General features: G+C 47.0%; 2 protein-coding genes and 1 long non-coding RNA gene across 10 annotated transcripts in view; 1 reads left to right on the plus strand and 2 right to left on the minus strand.

Moving 5' to 3' along the window:
- TSPAN4 (tetraspanin 4) overlaps positions 1-4,094 on the minus strand; it is a 407,111-nt gene extending 403,017 nt beyond the window's left edge. For 2 of the 5 annotated variants that reach the window (XM_080593874.1, XM_080593877.1), the window contains exon 1: positions 3,955-4,094. Coding sequence is in view for 1 of the 5 variants with exons in the window: in XM_080593872.1 (XP_080449998.1) it covers positions 2,085-2,093 (9 nt within the window). In the remaining 4 variants the exon portion in view is untranslated. Of the gene's footprint in view, positions 1-1,308; positions 1,970-2,084; positions 2,343-3,954 lie in introns of those variants that run through there. The other 3 variants (XM_080593879.1, XM_080593872.1, XM_080593876.1) reach the window with 3 other exon arrangements.
- An 18-nt stretch (positions 4,095-4,112) lies between these two features.
- POLR2L (RNA polymerase II, I and III subunit L) lies at positions 4,113-9,392 on the plus strand. 3 transcript variants are annotated; one of them, XM_080593894.1, is made up of 3 exons: positions 4,113-4,179; positions 5,061-5,168; positions 8,983-9,392. In XM_080593894.1, exons 2-3 carry the CDS (start codon positions 5,074-5,076, stop codon positions 9,089-9,091), a joined length of 204 nt encoding a protein of 67 aa, XP_080450020.1. In that variant the 5' UTR covers positions 4,113-4,179; positions 5,061-5,073; the 3' UTR covers positions 9,092-9,392. The 3 variants fall into 3 exon arrangements, with proteins under 3 accessions (XP_080450020.1, XP_080450021.1, XP_080450022.1); XM_080593895.1 differs by having other exon boundaries at positions 4,162-4,238; XM_080593896.1 differs by lacking the exon at positions 4,113-4,179 and adding an exon at positions 4,240-4,360.
- LOC308195826 lies at positions 8,982-19,283 on the minus strand. 2 transcript variants are annotated; one of them, XR_013951864.1, is made up of 3 exons: positions 16,171-16,510; positions 10,075-14,646; positions 8,982-9,970 (listed from the first exon to the last, which is right to left on the minus strand). It is a non-coding gene; the product is annotated as an uncharacterized lncRNA (long non-coding RNA). The 2 variants fall into 2 exon arrangements; XR_013951863.1 differs by having other exon boundaries at positions 8,982-14,646; positions 16,171-19,283.
- Positions 19,284-19,318: the final 35 nt, after the last annotated feature.

Below are 19,318 nucleotides of genomic sequence, written 5' to 3' on the forward strand. Positions count from 1 at the left end.
CTTCATTGCAACAAATATTACAGGCTTACCAGATAAGGTCAGCATATTTAAAAAAAAATATATACAGTAGTATTAAACCCTGCTTTGAGGCCCTGAATGTTGCTTTTAATGAAATCAGCACCATCAGGCTTGCCTGGTATTACCGTGAAGCTGCAGTCACATCCCCGGCTTAGGGATGGTTCTCCTCGTTCTCACTTGCTTAGCAGCTTCTCTATTTGTTTCGCTAAATCCGGGGGCCTGAGCAGCTATTAAACAGCATATGGAGCAACTGAACAACACGAAGCTGTACCGAGCAGATGACTCTTTCCTCCTTCCGTCCTCCCTGCCTCTCCCCTGTGGCTTTCTCTACCTCTCCATCATCGCACACGAAGCCATCTCCAATCAAGGCAGCAGGGGGAGGACACGGGGACAGAAAGCCACCCACTCACCAATTCAAGGACAAAACAAAGAGGTTCCAGCTTAGGCTTTGCTCCATGATCCTGGAAGCTTTACGGGAAAGAAGGGAATTCCTTCCAGAGCCACTGCGGCTAGTGCCAGCAGGAGCCCCTTTTCCTGGCGTGGAACAGGATGAGTGACAATTTTGGGTTGTTAACCTGGGCTAGAGGAAGTCCAACCGTAAACCTGGATTTGGTAGGTTTGGAGCAGAGAGCGTGGCTGAGAAAACAGCAGCCCAGCCAAGCCTCATCTTGCTTTTTTATTTATTTATTAAATAAATATTCCATCTCCCTGTGGCTCTCCACTACTAAGTATTTATTCATTAAGTTTTCCGTGCCACATTTCAGCTCCTGACTAATGAATGCCCAACTTCATCACTCATTTCAACATTCACGCAAGGATTTTTTATAATTTATTTTTTTTTAAAGCATTTTTCCACTCCAGCTCACTGTAACGTGTGGAGTACGACACCAAACCAACGTGATAGCGCTGACTTCTGCGATCAGACACGCGGTTCTGGTGCGTTAGTCAGAGACGGAAGGGGAACTGATAACATTCCTTCTCCAAGTGACCCCGGCAAGAGACAGGAAACAGAGCTCTTAGCTCCAAACCGAGCCAGCAGAGCTACACACAGATTTCTAGGAAGTTGAAAGTCAACATCTACAGCACAAAAAACGTTCTTTCACTGAAAGTTTCTTCTGAAAAGTCTTCGATTTAAACAGCAATTCATTGTCCTTGAACATGACTGCTACCTAACAGGCAAGTCAGGTCGCAGAAGACCCAAGGCTTCAGCACACCGCTGCAGAAACAAAGCCAGAAGGACAGAAACAATTGCAGGTGAAAAGCAGAGACCAGAGAGGGTGCATACCTCACCTTGACCAAGCGCAGCCCACAGAACACAACCAAAACCAGTTCTCAGCCAGACGCCACCCGGTTTCTCACGCTACCAGTCCAAACGCAGAGATCCCACGACTTCTTCCTACAGCCCCAGTTCCAGCAATAAGGTCAGGAAAGACACAGTCTGCCAACGCGAGGAGCAGGAAGTCGTACGGCCACTCAGAACTACAGAAGTATTTTAAGATTAGTTCAGTCACTCAGGTCATTTCAGTGGGGTGGGGGGGAAGACACGTTGCATGTGGTTTTGCGGTTTTGTTTTGTTTTTAAACAAGCAGTAATATTTTCCCTGACATTTTGTGGATGGCAGAATAGGGAGGAGGACATGACATACTCCTTGGTCACAAGCCTGGGATTTCAGTGCTGAGAGTGCCGTGGAACAACCATGCCCAGCTGCATTTTGTACAACTAAGTGCCCCCCCCCAAAACGCTAACGCTGAGCGATGGTGGGGCAGAATACCAGGGGCTTTCAAAAGTTGTCCACATCACAGGAAGAAAGCCTGCGCAGCATTAACCGAGAAGCGGGACAAATTATCTGCAGCGCCCCACAACAAAGCCTCACAAGGCAGAAGCACGTCAGAAAAGCAGCGCGCAGACCTCCAGCTCATCTAGCTCTAGGCAAGGCTCTTCTGCTCAGCGCTGAGGAGCGCCCCCCCCGGCTCCCCCACTACTGTCTGGGAGCCTGAAGAATCACAGGTCTGGGGACTGCTGCTTGCTCAATGCAGCAAGAGACCAAAAGGGGGATGAGAACTTACAGACACCATAAGAAAGATCCATGCAGTTCTGGGATTAGGGGTAACACCAACTGCTACCGTCCCTGCTCTTCTCCAGGGGGATGCCTAAAGAGACCTCATCCTCCCATTCTTCCAGGTTCCCTTCCTCTTCAGAAGGAGGCTTAAGAGACCTAAATTTGCTAAGTACCAAACTGCAACAGCTGAGTATCAGCAGCACCCAGCTCACCTGCAAAAAAGGAGTTGCTACAAACCAGGGCTCACTCCTGACAAAGCAGCAAAAGCGATCACCCTAATTGGCGTTAGCTGCAGCCCACCAAACACCACTGGGATCATTAACAGCCACATGTGTGCACAGTTCCCCCCCCCACCCCCCAAAACAAGCAGACTTCTGTGGTTTGGCAAATGGTCAGATTAAGCAGAGAATACATGAAGTTGAGCAGAGAATGTTCTCGGTATGCAGCACTCTCTCCAGGTCACAGACCATAAAAATCCTTACATTTTTTAGGATCAAAGAAACCGTGGCCAGGAAAGACCTATCAGGTCATTAAACCCATCACCGAGTCGAAGCAGGTTATCTAGAAAGGACATAAATTCACATGCTCTGAGAACAGCAGCGCTAAGTTCCCTTCAAAAAAAAAAAAAAAGATGCAAAGTTGCATGCGAGAACTAGGTCTGAAAGTTAAAATTCACTTTTGTTTTTAAGAAACAGACAGGCACGTTTGCACCAGGCAGCTGTAAGATGCTGACCTCGATCTAACGACACGGCTCTGCCACGAAGCCCCTGTGACAGCCCCTCTTTCTCACTCCCACTTGCAAATCCCTGGCTCCAAATACAAATGCCTTTCACTGCACAGCTCAACATGAAAATTACTTCGGAGCCCTGGTGCTGAAAATGCATCAAAGCACAGCCTCCGAATTCTCAATCCCCCAAAAAAAAAGAAATCAAAGGAGGAAAAGAAAAGACGGTTTGGCTCCCGCTGGTCTAAAGTAACAATAATGATAATAATCTACAGATCGCAGGAGGTTCATCTACCCTCCACGCCAAGTCATTTTGCTCCCTTCGCAGCCGAGCGTAATTGTTCCCGGGACTGCAAAAATTACCGTCTTTTCATTAGCGACCGGAGTTGCACAAACGCCTTTGAACAACCCCAAGCCCTCAGCTGTCAAAAGGAAACTATTTGCTCCTTTACGGTTCGAGTTGGGGCTGATGTTTCCGCGCGGAGGGTCGATCCCCCAGCTCCTCAAAAGCCGAGCAGTCAGGGGAGACGGATTAGCGTGAGCCGGGCATTAGGACGCGATAATTTAGCTGCCTGACGGCGAAGGCTCCGTGCGCTGCGTTAACTCGGGAAAATAAAGCACTTTGGGGGAATGTCAGCTCTGCCCGAGGACACGCGGCGCTGCGAGAGCCAGGCAGCGCCGGGGGGCTTCGTGCTCCAGCGCGGGGTCCGCCGAGCAGCCCCGCGGCCCCGCCAAGTTTGGGAGCATCGCGGCAGGCATCCCTTGGCTGCGGGCGGGCGGACGGCGCCCGAAGCGGCTGCTCCTGGTGCTGGTGCTGGTCCTGGTGCTGTGCTCAGGGCTCGCCGCCCCTCTTGCCCCACAACGTGGGGACCCCCTTTTGGGTCCCCAGCCTTGGGGACCCCAACGCACAGCCCCAGGGGAGACAGCCGGGACCCCAAACCCCTTCCTCGGGATCCCAAATCCCCCCTCAAGACCCCAAATCCCCTCTCAAGACCCCAAAACCCCTCTTCAGGACCCCAAATCCCCCCTGGGGACCCCATAACTCCCTCCCTCGGGACCCCAGCCCCCCCGCCCCGGGACCCCAAACCCCAACTCCCACCCCACATCGCCCCCCCCCAGCCCCCCGTGGCTCTCCCCACCGCCGCCCCGGTACCTGGGCCGCGCGGGAGCGCAACAAGTGGCCGCTCCCCGGGCGGCGCACGGCGGCCGTCCCCCCGCTGCTGGCGGTGTCGCTGTGGCGGCGCTCCGAGCGCCCCGGCGCCGCACACGCGAAAGGCGCTCACGAGCCCGCCCCGCTCGCCGGCTCTTGTGACCCTCGCGGGGCGCCGTACGGGCGGGCGCCGCCAGCCCGCCCCTCCCTCCCCGCGTGGCGGCGGCGGTGAGCCCAGCGCCCCCCGTCGCTGCCCTCGAGGAGCGCGCCGGGAGGGGGGCGGCGAGGCGGGCACCGGGACGGGGCCGGGGGGGGAACCTGGGGGGGACCGGGGGGGACCCGGGAACCCCGGCACCGGCCTGGGCTGCCGGGAGGCCCCCAGCGCCAGGCCCGGCAGGCGGAACGGGGGGTGGGGGCTTCTGTTTGAAAGGTTTTAGGGCTCTGTTAAGGTTTTGTGTGTGTTTTTTTTTTTTCAAGGTTTTAGCGATTTATTTTTTTTTAGGGTTTTAGTTTTTTTTTTAAGGTTTTAGGGCTTTTCTTTTTTAAGGTTTTAGGGTTTTTTTTAAGCTTCTAGGGTTTGTTTTTTTAAAAGGTTTTAGGGCTTTTTTTTTTAAAGGTTTTGAGTGGTTTCTTTAAGGTTTTAGGGTTTTATTAACCTTTTAGGGTTTTTTTTGGGGGGGGGGTAGGTTTTTTTGAGGGGTTTTAGGTAGTTTGGGGGGGGTAGTTTTTTGAGGGGGAGAGTTAGGGTTTTTTGGGGGGGTTAACTTTTGGGGGGCTTAGTTTGGGGTGGTTAGCGTTTTTTGGGTTTTAGTTTTTTGGAGGGGTTGGGTTTTTGGGGTTTTATTTAAGGTTTTAGGGCTTTTTTAAGGTTTTAAGGGTTTTTTTTAATGTTTTAGGGCTTTTTAAATCTGTTTAAAGGTTTTTGCGTTTTGTTTTTTTAACTTTTTTGTTTGTGTTGGGGGGCTTTTTAAGTTTTTTGTGTGTGTTTCTTTTTTAAGGTTTTGTTGTGTTTTTTTTTTTTTAATTTTTCTTGCATGTCAGTTTTTTTAAGGTTTTGTTGTGTTTTTTATTTATTTAATTTTTTTTGTGTGTCTTTTAATCCCTTCCAGGCGCCGAGCAGAGATGATCATCCCCGTCAGGTGCTTCACGTGCGGGAAGATCGTCGGGAACAAGTGGGAGGCATACCTGGGCCTGCTGCAGGCCGAGTACACCGAGGGGTGCGTGGGGGTGCTGGGGGGCACCCAAGGGTGCTGGGGGGTGCGCCTGGGGGCTCGGTGCTCGCCCGTCTGCAGTGCCATGGCACCGCCAAAAGGCTGTGAAACAGCAAGAGCTGCAGACACAGGCTGAGCCTGACCAGGTAACCACGGGTCAGACCCGATAACGGGGGGGGAAAAAAGCAGTCAGGTCCCTAGGGAACGCGTCTGGGTGGTAATAGGGGATTTGCCAAGCGTAACCTCTGCACCCGCAGCCTCAAAGAACTCCACGCCCTCAATTATTCACCTCTTAGGGAAGGTTAAAGGAAGAAAGGAGCAACATGGTCAGCTTTACCACCAACACGTTATGGTGGGATCACTTTTTCTTAGTTCTTTTTAAAGGAGAGGGAAAGAGAAAGTGGCAATTGTAAGTATCATCTAATACTGCTCATGGTGTATGCCCCCTTTTAGGTTTTCCTATAAGCATTTCATATTTGCTACTCCAGGATTTTTAGCCTTATTTCAAAGCACTGGTTTGTGCTGGGGAAGGAGCCCCTGTTTAATTTGACTGCCCTAAATACCCTAACATCTCTATTTTAAGAAGTCCACGTGGGCCTTGCATGACCCAAATTATCTTTTAATAGTTCAGGGAGGGTCTGGCAGTGCTGGGACTGCATCTGACGGGTCTGTGGAAGGTAGTTTTTGAGCAATATTTACACTGTCATTAAGTTTAAGTATGAAGAAAAAAACTGCAAATCAAAACAGTGGAAAAAAAACATGGCAGAAGTCTGAGCGACTTCCCAAAATCATGTTGAAACTATTAAGTAGAATTAAAAGAGTATTTGTTTTGTGTTCACATGGCTAAGGTCACTAACAGGTTTTTTAAATGGGTAAGTGTAGTGTATCGAATTACAGAATGTGCATAAACACAGATTTCACTGCCTTTTCTCTAAATCTTGAAAACGTTCTTGTGGCTTTTGACAAAACAGAGTCCTATGTTAGACACTGAAGCACAGAACGAGAAGAGAAGAAAAGCTTTGAGGTTTAAGCCTCTTCTAAACTTGTAGGAAGTTATGATTAATCTTTGTATGGGCTTTGCAGAGGGAAAGATGCCTCGTCCCCGTCACCGCTTATATGTTTCATTAAAAACTGTCCAGTGAAAATCACGGCAGAAGAGAGCAGGGAGAAGATGCCAGTGCCCCAGTGGGTACCCATGTGCGGCATCGCTTCGTCCCGCCTGCAGCACCCAGCACTTACCTCTGCTGGATTTCACGCCGTTTCTCATTGTCTAATGCTCCGATCTACGTAGATCGCTCTGCAAGGGCTCTCTTCCCTCCAGGGAGGCAACAGCACCTCGCAGTTTACTGCCATCAGTAAACTTGCTGAGGATGCATTCCGCAGCCAGGTCATTGCTAAAACGTTGAACAAAACCGGCCTTAGAACTGAGTTCCTCCACCAGTCTTTTGTTGTCTTTCCTTTACGTAGTTAAAAGCATTAAAACATGACAGGTTGCAAATCATCTCGCAGTAATGCTGAAGTTTATCCGAGCTTTTCTGGTACCACTTGTGACTTCTTACTTTCCAATTACCTTTTAATATATTTTTCCTATCTTCAGCATTCGTCTGCGTTTGTGTAGGGACCATTGGAAGAAGTCCATTCTTACTTCTAAATGCTTACCTCAAAAACAATTGCTGTGGTCACGGGTGTAATTCTGGGGGGAGTATTTGAGCTAATGCAGTTCTGGTATTGTGAAATCAGAAGCAGAGCTCAGCAGATGATGAACCATTAAAATGTTACAGTGCAGCATTAGAATCACCATTAATTATAAGCTTAAAAAATAAGTGGACAAAATCAAAGAAATAAACTTAGCCAATCAGTTTGCGGTTAAAAAAACCACACCTCTCTGTTTGTCCCTTTAAGTTGCTTTTTTTCCCTCAGTACTTGGAAGCTAGAGAAGAAGGGAAAAACAACTGAAGTGTTGGTAGTGTTTCAGCTGAAATTTATAGCATGACTTCTAAAGTTTCTGTTCATGTTGGTATTCCACATCTCTGGAAAGTTCTGAACTTTCAGACGCAGTTAGCTCTTAAAACTTAGGTATCAACAGACATCAGATGGTTTTGTTCTCAAGTGTTTTGGAATGTTTAAGTATCACGTGATGTTATTTATAAACATTCTTTTCTTAAAATTAGACTGCTCGTACACTTCTCTTAAGTAACTTTGGCAAGTGCCAGGACTAAAATGGAAAGCCGTGTTGTTTCAGCCCCTGAGAGGCCGCTGACCGGTCCGAGGGCTGACTGACATCATCAGGGAAGCTGCAGGAGTTCTACTCCGTGCAGTTAGGCCGTACTGCATGAAGCCAAACAACCTTTCACCACGGTCCAGCTTGTGCAGAAGCTTCCTTTCAGTCGTTAATACTTTAGCTTCCTTTCAGTCGTTAATACTTTAGGAAAGCATCTACCAGCTTCTTGCAACGGGACAATTACAAGTTTGGGAAATTTAATTTGTTTTAGTCAAATGCTGGATTGTTGCGCTACGTGATATAAATCTAAAGATCCCAGCTGAGTCACATTTCATGAATGTTAAATGCTGAAGGAGTGTCAGACTGGCTCTCTGGCTAATAGGTTGGTGCTAAAGAGCTTGGATAGCGTCTCTCATCTATAAAAGGTCTGGTAGGGACATCCATTGAAGACACGTGCAGTGGTTTAGGCTAGGATGACTCATAAAGGGATTTTCTACCCAACTGAAAGAATCTTGAGGAGTCACTCAGGAATTACATGGAAAGACTGTAAAACGCAGACTTATTCTTGAGTGGTCTGCGTGTCCTTAGTTGTATATACGTGGGGGGCAAATTCTACAGCTGAATGCCATTTCAGATGGGATCTGTAATGGTTTTTATCCTTCCTCAGAATTAGCATCCATGAGGATTAGTTTGCATTGAGTTATTTTAGTTTAATCTATGTCAACCTTTTAAAGTCCCTTAGGCCACAAATGTATCTTGTGAAGTAAGCAGGTATCATCCTCCGTTACACAGAGCAGATGTGTTGTAATGATGCTTTTAGATGCTAAGAATAGCACAGATAACAATGCATAGAGATGCTACTCCTTATTCCTCATGTCAGGAGACTGTCTTGTGCCTTTTTGCTGCCTTCTGCCACACAGCTAGCAGTCATAGCCAGCACAGGTAATTAAGGACTGTCCAGGATGTCGGGAGTGGAAATGACTTCACATGTTTCAGAACCGCTCCCGTTACTACACTCAGGCCTCCTGACCGATGAGATTTTTAACCAGATCAGCTCTTCTTTTTTCTACAGACTGGTGTTTGTAAAAGGTGTTTGTAGGAGGAAAACTAAGTCACTGTAATTAAATAATTGGAGTTAGAAATGTGCCATATTTCAAGTCTCTTTCCAACTGTGAAGACCAGAGACTTGTTTCTAAAACCAAAATACTTGGATCTCACTTAACCTTGCTCCCATGACCAAGTATGCCCACATTAGAGGACTAGTTCAGAAGAGGAAATTCTTAAGATCTGGTCTATTACAGTTCTGTCCCTGTGGGAGTTCTCCAGACTTACCTCTGAAAGTCTGGGAGTTGTCTCAGCTAGGTTCCATCTTTACAGAAGATCACGTGCATCTGCAGGCCAGAGAACAGGCAAACACCCTGTCAACAGCAGCAAATGGAAAAGAACATTAACAGCACATGCTAAATTTCTTGGTTTAAACTGCAAACAAGTTTTCCTCTATGACTAAGCTCAGAGTAATCAGTATGTTGCTTAGGAACATTTACAAGTGGTTCTGACTCATTTCATATTTTTTTTATTATTGTTGTTGTTCGTTAATAGAGATGCCCTGGATGCCCTTGGCTTGAAGAGGTACTGCTGCCGCAGAATGCTCCTAGCCCATGTGGATCTGATTGAGAAGCTTTTGAATTATGCACCCCTGGAGAAATGAGACGAGAAATGTGCTATGCTGCAAGCCATGTGTATCGTATTTCTAATTCTAAGCTTGAAACTGGACTTCAGGCATTAAAAGATGCAAGCCACCTGTAGTGCAACCACTGAGAGATGTTTAGCTCACTGCCCCAAACCGCTAACTTCTTCCAAGGAAACAAACGAAGGATGAAGTCCACTTAAGATTTGGAGATTAAAAGTTCAAATGCTTCTTTTTAAATCAATGCTTTGAGGGTGTGTTTTTTTTTCCTGAACTTTTAGATACTTCTGCCAGCAAAAATAAATGTTTGTTTTATGAAATACAGTCATTTGTCTACGTAAAATGTGGAATTAAAGGTCTTTCCCTGTAGCCTTCCTACAGTTGCTGGGTAGGGTTGTGTGTGTGCTTTCACCTCGCCACCTGTGCTGGTCACTTTGAGGTCAGGAGTACTAGTAAGTAAACCGAGCGTTTCGCACTATGCAGTCAGGGTGGGTTAGAAAGACAGACTGAAGTTCTGGGTCCCAACAGCAGAACGGGTAAGCTTGCTAAGAATGAAGCGTTACTCTTGGAACCTTGCAGAGCTCCTTTTTCACTGCAGCTGAGGTCAGCTTGTGGTCTCTACCCCAATTTTTATAAAACACTGCTGTTCTATTACAGAAAAATGGTTAAAAAAAAAAGAGCAGTGCTCTTTACTGTGGTAAAGTGTCTGAGCATTCCCACTGAAGGCATTGGATGGGAGAATTTACACACGCTAGTGTGAACGGGATCAAAACCTCACCGAGCACCTGCTTTGTAGCTGATACGCAAGCTTCCCACTTGTTAGTGGCATTGCTGGCTTCACGTTGTGCTGTGCATGTAGCGTGGGACTGCCTCACCAAAATAAGTGGGCCCTGGGCACTCCTGGTAGAATGAAACACTGAGAGGTCAGCTGTATATGCAGGGCTTGTGAAGGGTACCTGCTGCAAGGCAGGCACCGGCCCTGCCAAAAGATCCTTTTTCCTCACCTTTCTATTGCACTGTCAGCTGAAGGCTGGACCACGTTTCATGAGGTTGTCTGACACCCAGAAAATGCATCATCCCCACCAGCATGTGCACAGGCAGGCACACCAGCCTCACGCCAAAGTGCAGGAGGACAATTCTTACACCTGTGCACGCTCAGGATTCTGTTTAAATGCAGCGTTTGCCTGGATGCAAATGTAGGACAGATCATAGAGCAGCCTCGTAGATAGCAGGCTGGGAGAGGTGATAATCCCTTAACTTGCAGCCTGTTCAGTTAAGCTCTTGGCACTTGAGTTTCAGCTGCTGGGTAAAAAGCATCTTTGTGGATTCTTTTCCATAGTTCAAGAACTACAAAGAAGCTGTTCTTAACAAAACTTTCCAGGGGTACTATTTAGTGTGCTTAATGGGTCAAACTTCTATGTGCAAACCTTAAAACTAGATTGTCTCAAAAAAATAAGTTACAGGACAGCTTGCCTTTGGCTATAGCTATCACCCCAGCAATCTTTACACTTGAACTTGCTTTTCAATTTATTACAATGGGATAGTAGATAAGTTTTCCCATATTCAGCAGTTCTTCATTGAAGACATTTTAAAACCACATGCTTTAGCCTAATGCGAAGAGAATTAAGCAATTAATTCTAGTATTCATTTCACAGTTTGTCGGATAGCTTATGTTCTGCATGACTGCTGTATTATCTAGCTAAATGCACTTAAAAAAAAAGGCAAAAACTTCTCATTTCTCTTTTGGGCAGTTTTTAAAGGGGAAATGTAAGATGACCTTTCCCAAACGAACTCCTGTAGGGCACTTTTCTCTGTTACAGTGGAGCGTTACATGGAGATACGCGTGGACTCGTTCACGGCAAGCCCAAAAGGCCAGGACCACTTCTCACCTGCGTCCGCTCAGCGAGCTGTGCTGAGAAAGCCCAGCAGCCCAGGCTGGCGCGTTCAGCAGAGGCAGCCAAGCATCAGTGCCAAAAGACTGGATTAGAGCGCCGACAGTACTTTGTTTCTAGCTCCAAAAGCAATTTTCTAATCTGGTTTTCTGCTTTAGAATGACATGTTTCTTTTCGAAGCAGATGCCAGCACAAGGTTAAGTTATTTGATAAGAACAGCTACGGCTCTTAAATGCTGTAATGAAGATGCAATTTACAAAAACAAAGCAGGCCTCATTCAGAAATTCAAAGGAAGAAGGAAAAGCAGCTCGGCTGCTCTCATTACTGTTTCTCAGAGTGCGGCGCAGTGGATGCCAGCGACACTCAGCCTGGTATCACTCCATCAACCAGCTGTTACACAAGGAGCAGCAAACATGAACGAGTAGCAGGACGAAGTCACGGCGAGCATTAACGCTGCTCCACACAGCACACAACGACCTGTCTGAATCGCAGCTTTTCCCCAGGAGTTTGCAGATGCAGCACAGGCCCAAAAAACGTTCTGTGATGTGTCCATACAGTTTATCGTGTTCGTATGAAAGGCTGTCTCAGGAGTTTTGTCCTTGGGAGGGTCAGGAGCAGAAATAGAGCTTAGATCCCATTAAAAAAAAGGTCAGTGAAATTTTCAATGGATTTCTATAAATCCCAGCTTTCACCCTTGTTCTTTGGTAACTAGGAAAGTGATTCCCTTTCCACTGTCATTTCTCCCGTGCTTGCTTCTGCAGCTGCTAATAACATAAGCATACTGGATCTGCTTCCTAACCTGCCAGATCTCTGTGAGAACAGCTATTAAACATGCTCACAACCACCATATTTTTTTAAAGCTAATGTAAAAGAGACATGCACATACATAGGGAAGGAAAAAAGAAAAAAGCACCTGGCTTTCTCTGAATCTTTATAAAAAGGAGACCTTAGCAGAACCAACAGATAGGCAGAAGCAAAAAAAGAGAGTGAGAAATCATACAGAATATGCAGCCACTTCTGCAGTTGCTTATTCACTTTATATATAAAGCATTTTAGAAATTTCTCAACTTGATTATGAAAGACAGTTGTAGGGATCACATTAACTTGGTGTTGGAAAAGAACGCAGGCACAAGCTGCGGTGTAACATGAGCACTGCCGTCACCCAGATATCAGCCTCCGAGGGGCACGGGAAGGGGCTCAGGCAGGACACTTACACCTCACCACCCCATAAAAATAATGGGGTAGTGCCAGCTCAGCATGTGATGTGAGATGAGGTCAAACTACAGGGAAACCTGTATTTGTCGGGTCCAAATCCCTGCTTCTACCTGGAGTCCCAGCATCAGGTGATCCGCATGCCTGGAAAGCTTTACATTTCTTGAAATGACAGTTTAAAAGAAATCAGTAAATCTTGATCGTAATTCTGAGTCCATCTGCGGGAAGTGAAATATGTCAGTACTCCATAACGAGCCTCAAGCCTTAGCTTTCAAAAGGAGTTTTGCTCTGAAAAACAACCTGAGGGTCTCACCCCCAAGTGATGCACTGAGAAGGATGCTGGGGTTTTGTTCTCCTCGTGCCCCTTCCCCAGATGCAGCCTGGAATCAGGGACCGGAGCCTGGGTTCTTGTATACGCTTCTTGTCTATATGATGAAAACTAAAAGCTCTGAAAACTGTCATTACCACCAGTGCACAACCCTGTAGCTGTACGTAAGTTTCCATAGAGATGCCTAACTTACCGTGTAGCTACCTATCTGCATTTTAGTGGTAACAAACTATGAGGATCCAGAACACAAGCTACCCTTTTCCCTGCAAATAGCTCTACAGGCAAAAAAAACAATCTCCCGAAGGAAGGAGAAAAAAGAAAGGAAAAGAAAGGGAAGAAACCCCCACAACCTATTTGTCATTAAAAGTGGCTTAATTTCAAGTATCTTCTAATTTCAGTACTGACCCTAGTAAGAAACTAGCACTTCTGCTTTGTCCCTTCTCTGAGTACAATTTGAGCTTAGTTAGCAGCATTTTCTTACTCCTGCCACTCCTCCGATGAAACATCTCCAAACTGTTGTTCCCACCTGGCTCTGACTCGCCAGATGATGAGGACAGCTTTAATTTCCACTTCAACATGTTTGTGCCGTAGTTGACAGAGTGGCTTTGTTTTCAGATCCAATTTTTATTCAGCTTCTCCAGCCAGAGAGAAGGCACTTTTAATTGTTCGATAGGAGTGGCGCAATAGAGAGATGTGAAAACCAAGGGGAAGGAGCATGTTGGCTTTGCCGTGCTTTGTAGTTTGATGTGCTGCTCACTGAAGTCGGTGGGAGTCTTTTCATTAACTTCAGTGTGACTTCAAATGGCCCGGTAGCATGCGGTGCCTTAGACCACTTGAGTGTCCAGGATTAATTTGTTTTTATTAAGTTCTGCTAAGAAACGCTCTTTGAGGTGCCCAAGCCTTAGGTACTCAAAGAGCTTCCAGATCTTGCTGCAGACCTCAGCCTCATGTGCTGGGGCTGCATAAGACCATAAAAACCAAAAAGAGTTAAGAAGTTATCCTTGGCTTCAGCAACTCTGGCCACCCAGGGAGAGCTGCAGGGCAAGTGGCTGCGCTTCAGGCTAGCGCTGGGAAACAGCATGACATTTACGTGGGAGTAGCAAACCCTCATTTGTTTCTCCTTGATGCTCACCTACAGAAATATACAGGAGATGTAGAGCCAAGACATGCAAAGAGTGCTAGGTACCTTCAGTCTTATTTCTACTCCACAAACATGTCTTCCAGATTTTGCCTGTCACGTACTTTGGTGACCTACACCGTGTGCTTGTAGGTCACACGTAGCTGGGGTGAGGTCACAGCCCCTGAGCACCACACGAGTTTCCCCTGTTTCTTCCCTGATGCGTCTGTTCTCCACAGGCTGCAAACATCGAGTCTTGTAACAGCCAAGTTCGAAAATTCATGCAGAACAGTCCTTCATTTGTCACTCCCAAACACGAAGCAAGCGTTTTTAATAAAAAGGGTTCATAATTTTCTGCTTTCAGGAGCTGAACAAATAGCGATCAAAGAACGGCATGGAACAGCTGACAAAAAGCTAAAAGCATGTATACTTTGGGGAGCATAAGAAAACAGCAGTTAACAACAGACTTCAAAGCAAGCCCCGAAGGCTCTGGTCAAGACTTTCCATAGGCACTAATGATTTTGATTTAACCCATGCCCCATCCCACAGGCTTGATTTGCAGATGGAAGGAACAAATGCTGAATACCCGCTATTTGGAAATCAGACCTCCTTCTTTTAAAAGCACATCTAATTGGAGCATTCAAAGTAACGAACTGCTTTAAAAAAGTGAAGGAAATAGTGCCTTTGTGGACTGAGGCCAAGCAGCAGGACAGCCGTGCTCAGCACCCACCGTTAGTTGTTGACATTTCTTAAGCTTCTGCTTGCCACATTTTCTAGCACTCGGTTCACCGCCACCATGCTATCTACAAGCATTTAATTACTTCGGAGATTAACATAAATGTCAGTGTCCTCACCAGCATCTCTCCGGAGACCTGATCCAAGTGCATGGAGCTCAATGGGAATCCTTCCTTCAGTGCTGGTGCTGTTTGGGACCATCCCATCCCACGTTCTCTTTGCCTTCCTCCAGCTGGTCACATCAGCAAAGGAACTCGCTTTGCCCATTCCTGTGTCATGTCGTTGCTCAAGTCTTCAAAGAAAGAAAACCACTTCACCTTAAGCTGTGTATTTAGAAACAGGCCTTAAAAAGAATGCATTTGGTGCTCAAGCCTGCCACAAGTATGGTGCCTCAGTTTCCCTGCCTCTGAGATGACACTCATCCTGCCCTTCAGAAACAAACAGCAAGAAGTCTAATCTCACCCAATACCTGCTTTCTTCTTGCCTCCCTCTTATCAAGGACCCCTGTTATGTGCTGCCTCAAATCCTAATGGAATATGTTCAAATATTTTCTTTTTAAAAGAGCTGCTTGACTGTGGGCTGAGCCCAACACAAGAATCATGGACTCCATTTTGAACACGGAAAGCCACGAGCCGTGCAGCAACCCAGAGATCAGCAGCATCGATGTCTCCAGCAATCCAGAAGGTACAAGAACACAGCCAAAGCCCAACCATCTCCAGCTATTTACCCAAAGCCTCCTCCAAGGGTTTTCCTCCCATCACCTCTTTTTGCCCTTTTTAAAAGAGGCTTCCCTATGGCAGTTTATGTGGAGGCGTGCTCCTTCCTAGACAGTACAGGGAAAGCAAAGGGAGAAAGTCCACTTAATGGAAAAAACGGGCTAAATGGCAATCAGAGCAGCCTCAACTACTTGCAGGTATTGATTGGCCACTGCCAGGGCTCTGCCCAACTCTTTATCAACACAATAATGGCTTGTGATGCAGCAAAGCCCTCAAGCCTCCCGTCTCCAAAGAAAGTGGAAGTTTGGCACTTCTGTAATTGAGTTTATAAGTTTATACACAGCAATGGAATACCTAATGTCTGGGCTGGAGGAATAACTAGAGGTTTTGCTTAAATTCACCTTGAAAATTTAAAAACAAAATAAGAAGATGAGTGCTGCTCTCAGCTGTAGGCCCTTCCCAGTAATGAGCTGTGCAGCTGAAGCAATTATGAACTTTACTTTTTTAAAGGAGCAATAGCAGTTTGACCAGGAGGTCTTCCTCCAGGAAGGAGCTAATAAATGAAAGCATTAACTTTATAGTGGGTTGACTGCTTCAGATCATTACAGAGATGGCCTACAGCTCCACACTTCACTAACTTGATTTTTATTTTTTTTCCAAAAGCAACGCGAAGGTGCACAAACACACACCCTATTTGGACCCACTCAGCATTAAATGCAGCCTAGACAAATGGCTGTTTTCCTCCACCAAGCAACATTTTTAAAAGGACAGGAAAAAAAAGTAATAATTAAATTCCACTGATAAATAATTGTTTGCAATAAATAAAGAGAAACAAATGCCATTGACCTCAGCAGCTTCCATTACTGCTACCCAGGCTGCTGCTGAACAAAAGGAACGCTGTGTGCTGCAGTAGCTAGGAGCAGCAGCAGCATGGAGAAATTCCCATTTCAGCTACAGCTGGAGACATCTCAAGACGCAGCTCTCAATGGCTGAGCCACAGCCAGAGCAGCTGGGGGCTCCTGACAGCCCAGTGTCCCTGCACTCTGCAGGCACAGAGTGATGCCTGTAGTGCAGCCCCATGCCAGTTAAACCCCTTTTACCCTTAACTCAATCCACAGATGGGCAAAGCTGCTTCAGGCCAGGTCCTGTGGGTAAATTCAGGTTCTCTGGAGCAAAGCTGGAGCCTCCAGCCAGGACCAAGGTGGCCCTGTGTTGCCTGGGCAAAGGGTCTTCCTGGAGGCTGTGGCCATGTTACATCCACCAAGACAGCAGCGTTTGCCCTCACTGCCTGCCACTGTAGCATGCCCAGGAGGCCAACAACCTCCTACTGCTTCCAGACCTAGGCCCAAGGCAGATTTTCACAAAACAGAGCACCTCTTCTGGGAGACACTTTGTCAGCAGAGCTCTTTCTTCCTTGGAGGCTGCTTATAAATGAGCCTCGTCCTTCTTCCCTCCCACCATCCCCACATGTTGGGATTCCCAATTTGAAACATCTGAAACTTATTCTAAACCCTGAATGTAATAAGCTAAATGGACTCAGAGCTGCAGGCCTTCGGTCCCTTCTGTGGATTCACTTCCAAGGAGTTCTGCTGTCAGAGCTGAGAAGTCATATTGCATGTGAGGTTACCACAATATCACAAACTTAAGCTGGTTATTTCTCTCTTTTCTACTTTAAAAGCTACAATATTCAGGTAGCTTAAAGAAAAACAACCTTTGGATTTTGTCTACTCATAAATCCATCACAACAGCTTGGGGGAAAACAGTAAATAAGATATTGGAAGAAGAGCACAAGAGGCCAAAAGACGAGTATCTCCCTCTCTAGATGTGCTGTTTGCAACCAAAGCCAGGTACCAGGCTGTGATATTAGTGTGTGGTATTGATTTGTTCTTAATCCAGAGAAATGCCCCTGTAATGAACTCTGCTGTGCCCTTAATGATTTCATATCGAAGGATGTTAGGTGTCTTGCTCATAACAAAGTAACAGCAATTCCAAAAATAGCAAGCCTCATAATAAAATGTTATTGAGGAGCCTGAATTTCAATATAAAAGGGACTCTGCTGTACTCAAGGGCTTACTAGATACAAATGCATACTTTAAAAAGTTGTATTAAAGTCATGTCAGTGGCTGAGTTACGGAGGCAACGTGAGATGCTACTTCAGGAAGCAGCTGAGCCCAAGGTCCCCAGGAAACTTTTAGGCAGATGTGGCTGGATTTAATCCCATCAGGTGGCTGGGGCCAGATGACTAGAAAGCACTGAGATGCTTCCAAAAGCTGCTCGTGAGGGTGGGACAGCGCAGAAGCTCCGTCTTCCAAGTTTCAGGGGACTGGGTGACCTCTCTAAAGCGAGGGAGGAATGTTTGGGGGGGCTGGGTCCCCCAAAACGCAGAGATGTCAGTCTGCACACCCAGCTCCATAGCCAGCCCTACCGAGGACCACCAGGCCCCACGCTCACCTCGAGGCCCTGCTGGGTCTCCTTCTACCTGGATGCCACCTATTTCTGCTTGATTGTTTGTCCCCACCATTTTGGGCCACGCAGGAGCTGCAGAGCTGCTGGAGAGCCTCACAGCAAGCAGGCCCCGGCGCTGACAGGACGCGGACATGGGGAGTGGGCCCCAACATGGCTGCCCCCCTCTGCCACCCACACGTCTGAGAGGAAAGAAGCAGAAAGAGAAACAAAACGAACCTCTCAGCAGAGCAGGCGAAGCACCAGGGGTGCCTAAAGGCACCTGCAGCTCCATCACCTCCCCGAGGTGATTTTGGCAGGCGGCAGCTCCTGCTGCTGGGCCGGGTGGAAGCACAGCAGTCCTGGCGCCCAGCATCGCTGAGACGACAGATCTGAGCACATTAAAACAAATTTGTTATAAGCACTACATGAGATGAATCCAAGCACTGGTCACAGTGTTGATTTATTTGTTCGCAATGCTTTATTTTCTCTCAAGGTTGTTTTTCTTAACTCCTTTCTTGTTGTTTATCAACTCTGGGGCCTGGCCTAAGTCTGTTTATGGTTTTGGCAATTTGCATATATGAGAATGTGCTCATATTATTACCAACCATGAACTTAATCGGCTATTTGTACTCAGTATGGCCATCATTCCTGCACTCCAGGAACCTTCTCATGGAAACTATTAAGTATACTCTTTACCTTTTCTCCTCCATGCGAGTTACACTAGTTCTTGACACTTCAGATGTCCTTGGGATGTTCAAATCTGCATGATCCTACTGTTATGTCTCCTGCATGGGTTTCTGGTTTTGTCTAAGTTTAAACAGCTATTTAAGAATACCACCCAGAGATCTGCCCCAAGGCTGGGTAGTTACGAGCAGCAGGGGGTGTGGGAGGATGTGGGCAGGCACGTAGGACACTGGGCACCGCCGGTGTTTTCAAACTTCACCCCTGAACAAGTGCAGAATCCTGAAAAACTTGTAAAATGTTCGGAGAAAGTATGCTGTCACCTGGCAATCCTAGAGTGATGCAAATCACTGCAACATACTGGGGCTTGGCCCGTGTCTGCTGAGCCCTGTTCGGTGCTGCTCAGCACCCTCAAGAGGAAGAGAAGGCGTCTGGATCTCTCAGCAGACTCTGAGGCTGAACCTGAGCACCAGCCCATGCCAGTATCAGTCACCCTTATATCCAAGAAGAAACAATGAGGAGGCTTGAGTTCAGCCCCTGGGGTTTTGGAGGTGGGGATGCAGAGGATCTGAGGCCTGCTACACTCCAACCAAAAAGGAGATATCGACAGCATATGAGGGGTTCGAGCTGGGGTTGGTACTGAAGCACAGCTCCTCCTGGCACTCCGACTGTTGGTGCTGGATGTTCACAGGGAGGGTCCCCTCTGCACAGCGTCGCTTTTTCCACTTACCCTTTCTAAGCCCACTTTCCCAGACCTTTCCCATCTATTTTTTTCCCCAAATACCATCTGAAAAAGGAGGCTCGTGCTTTTCTAGCTGCTTGAGGAGACAGAGCAAGCGCACGCACGCCTGACTCCTGTAAGTGCGGGCAGTGGCCCACATCTCTCTTCGCTCATCCTTATAGGTCATAACCAAGTAGTCCTAGTGGTACTTCAGCCTTTACTCCTCTCTCACATGCCCCCAGCTCAAGCAGAGGCCACCAAAATGCCAGACCTTCCCTCCCAGGAGCCTCTTCTGGCCTTCAAATAACCCCTGTGTGCCAACTGGCTTTGTTAAGAGCAATTGGGAACATCTCCGGCCACCCTGCCAGGGCCGGGGGCAGGATTAACTAGCTGGAGGAAAT

Source organism: Anser brachyrhynchus (genome assembly GCF_964034855.1).
Source record: "Anser brachyrhynchus genome assembly, chromosome: 5".
Taxonomy (NCBI): domain Eukaryota; kingdom Metazoa; phylum Chordata; class Aves; order Anseriformes; family Anatidae; genus Anser; species Anser brachyrhynchus.

Coding starts and splice junctions, on each gene's coding strand:
- POLR2L (XM_080593894.1), top strand. CDS start 5,074: ATGATCATCCCCGTCAGGTGCTTCACGTGCGGGAAGATCGTCGGGAAC. Junction 5,169..8,982: donor CAGGCCGAGTACACCGAGGG/GTGCGTGGGGGT, acceptor GTTCGTTAATAG/AGATGCCCTGGATGCCCTTG.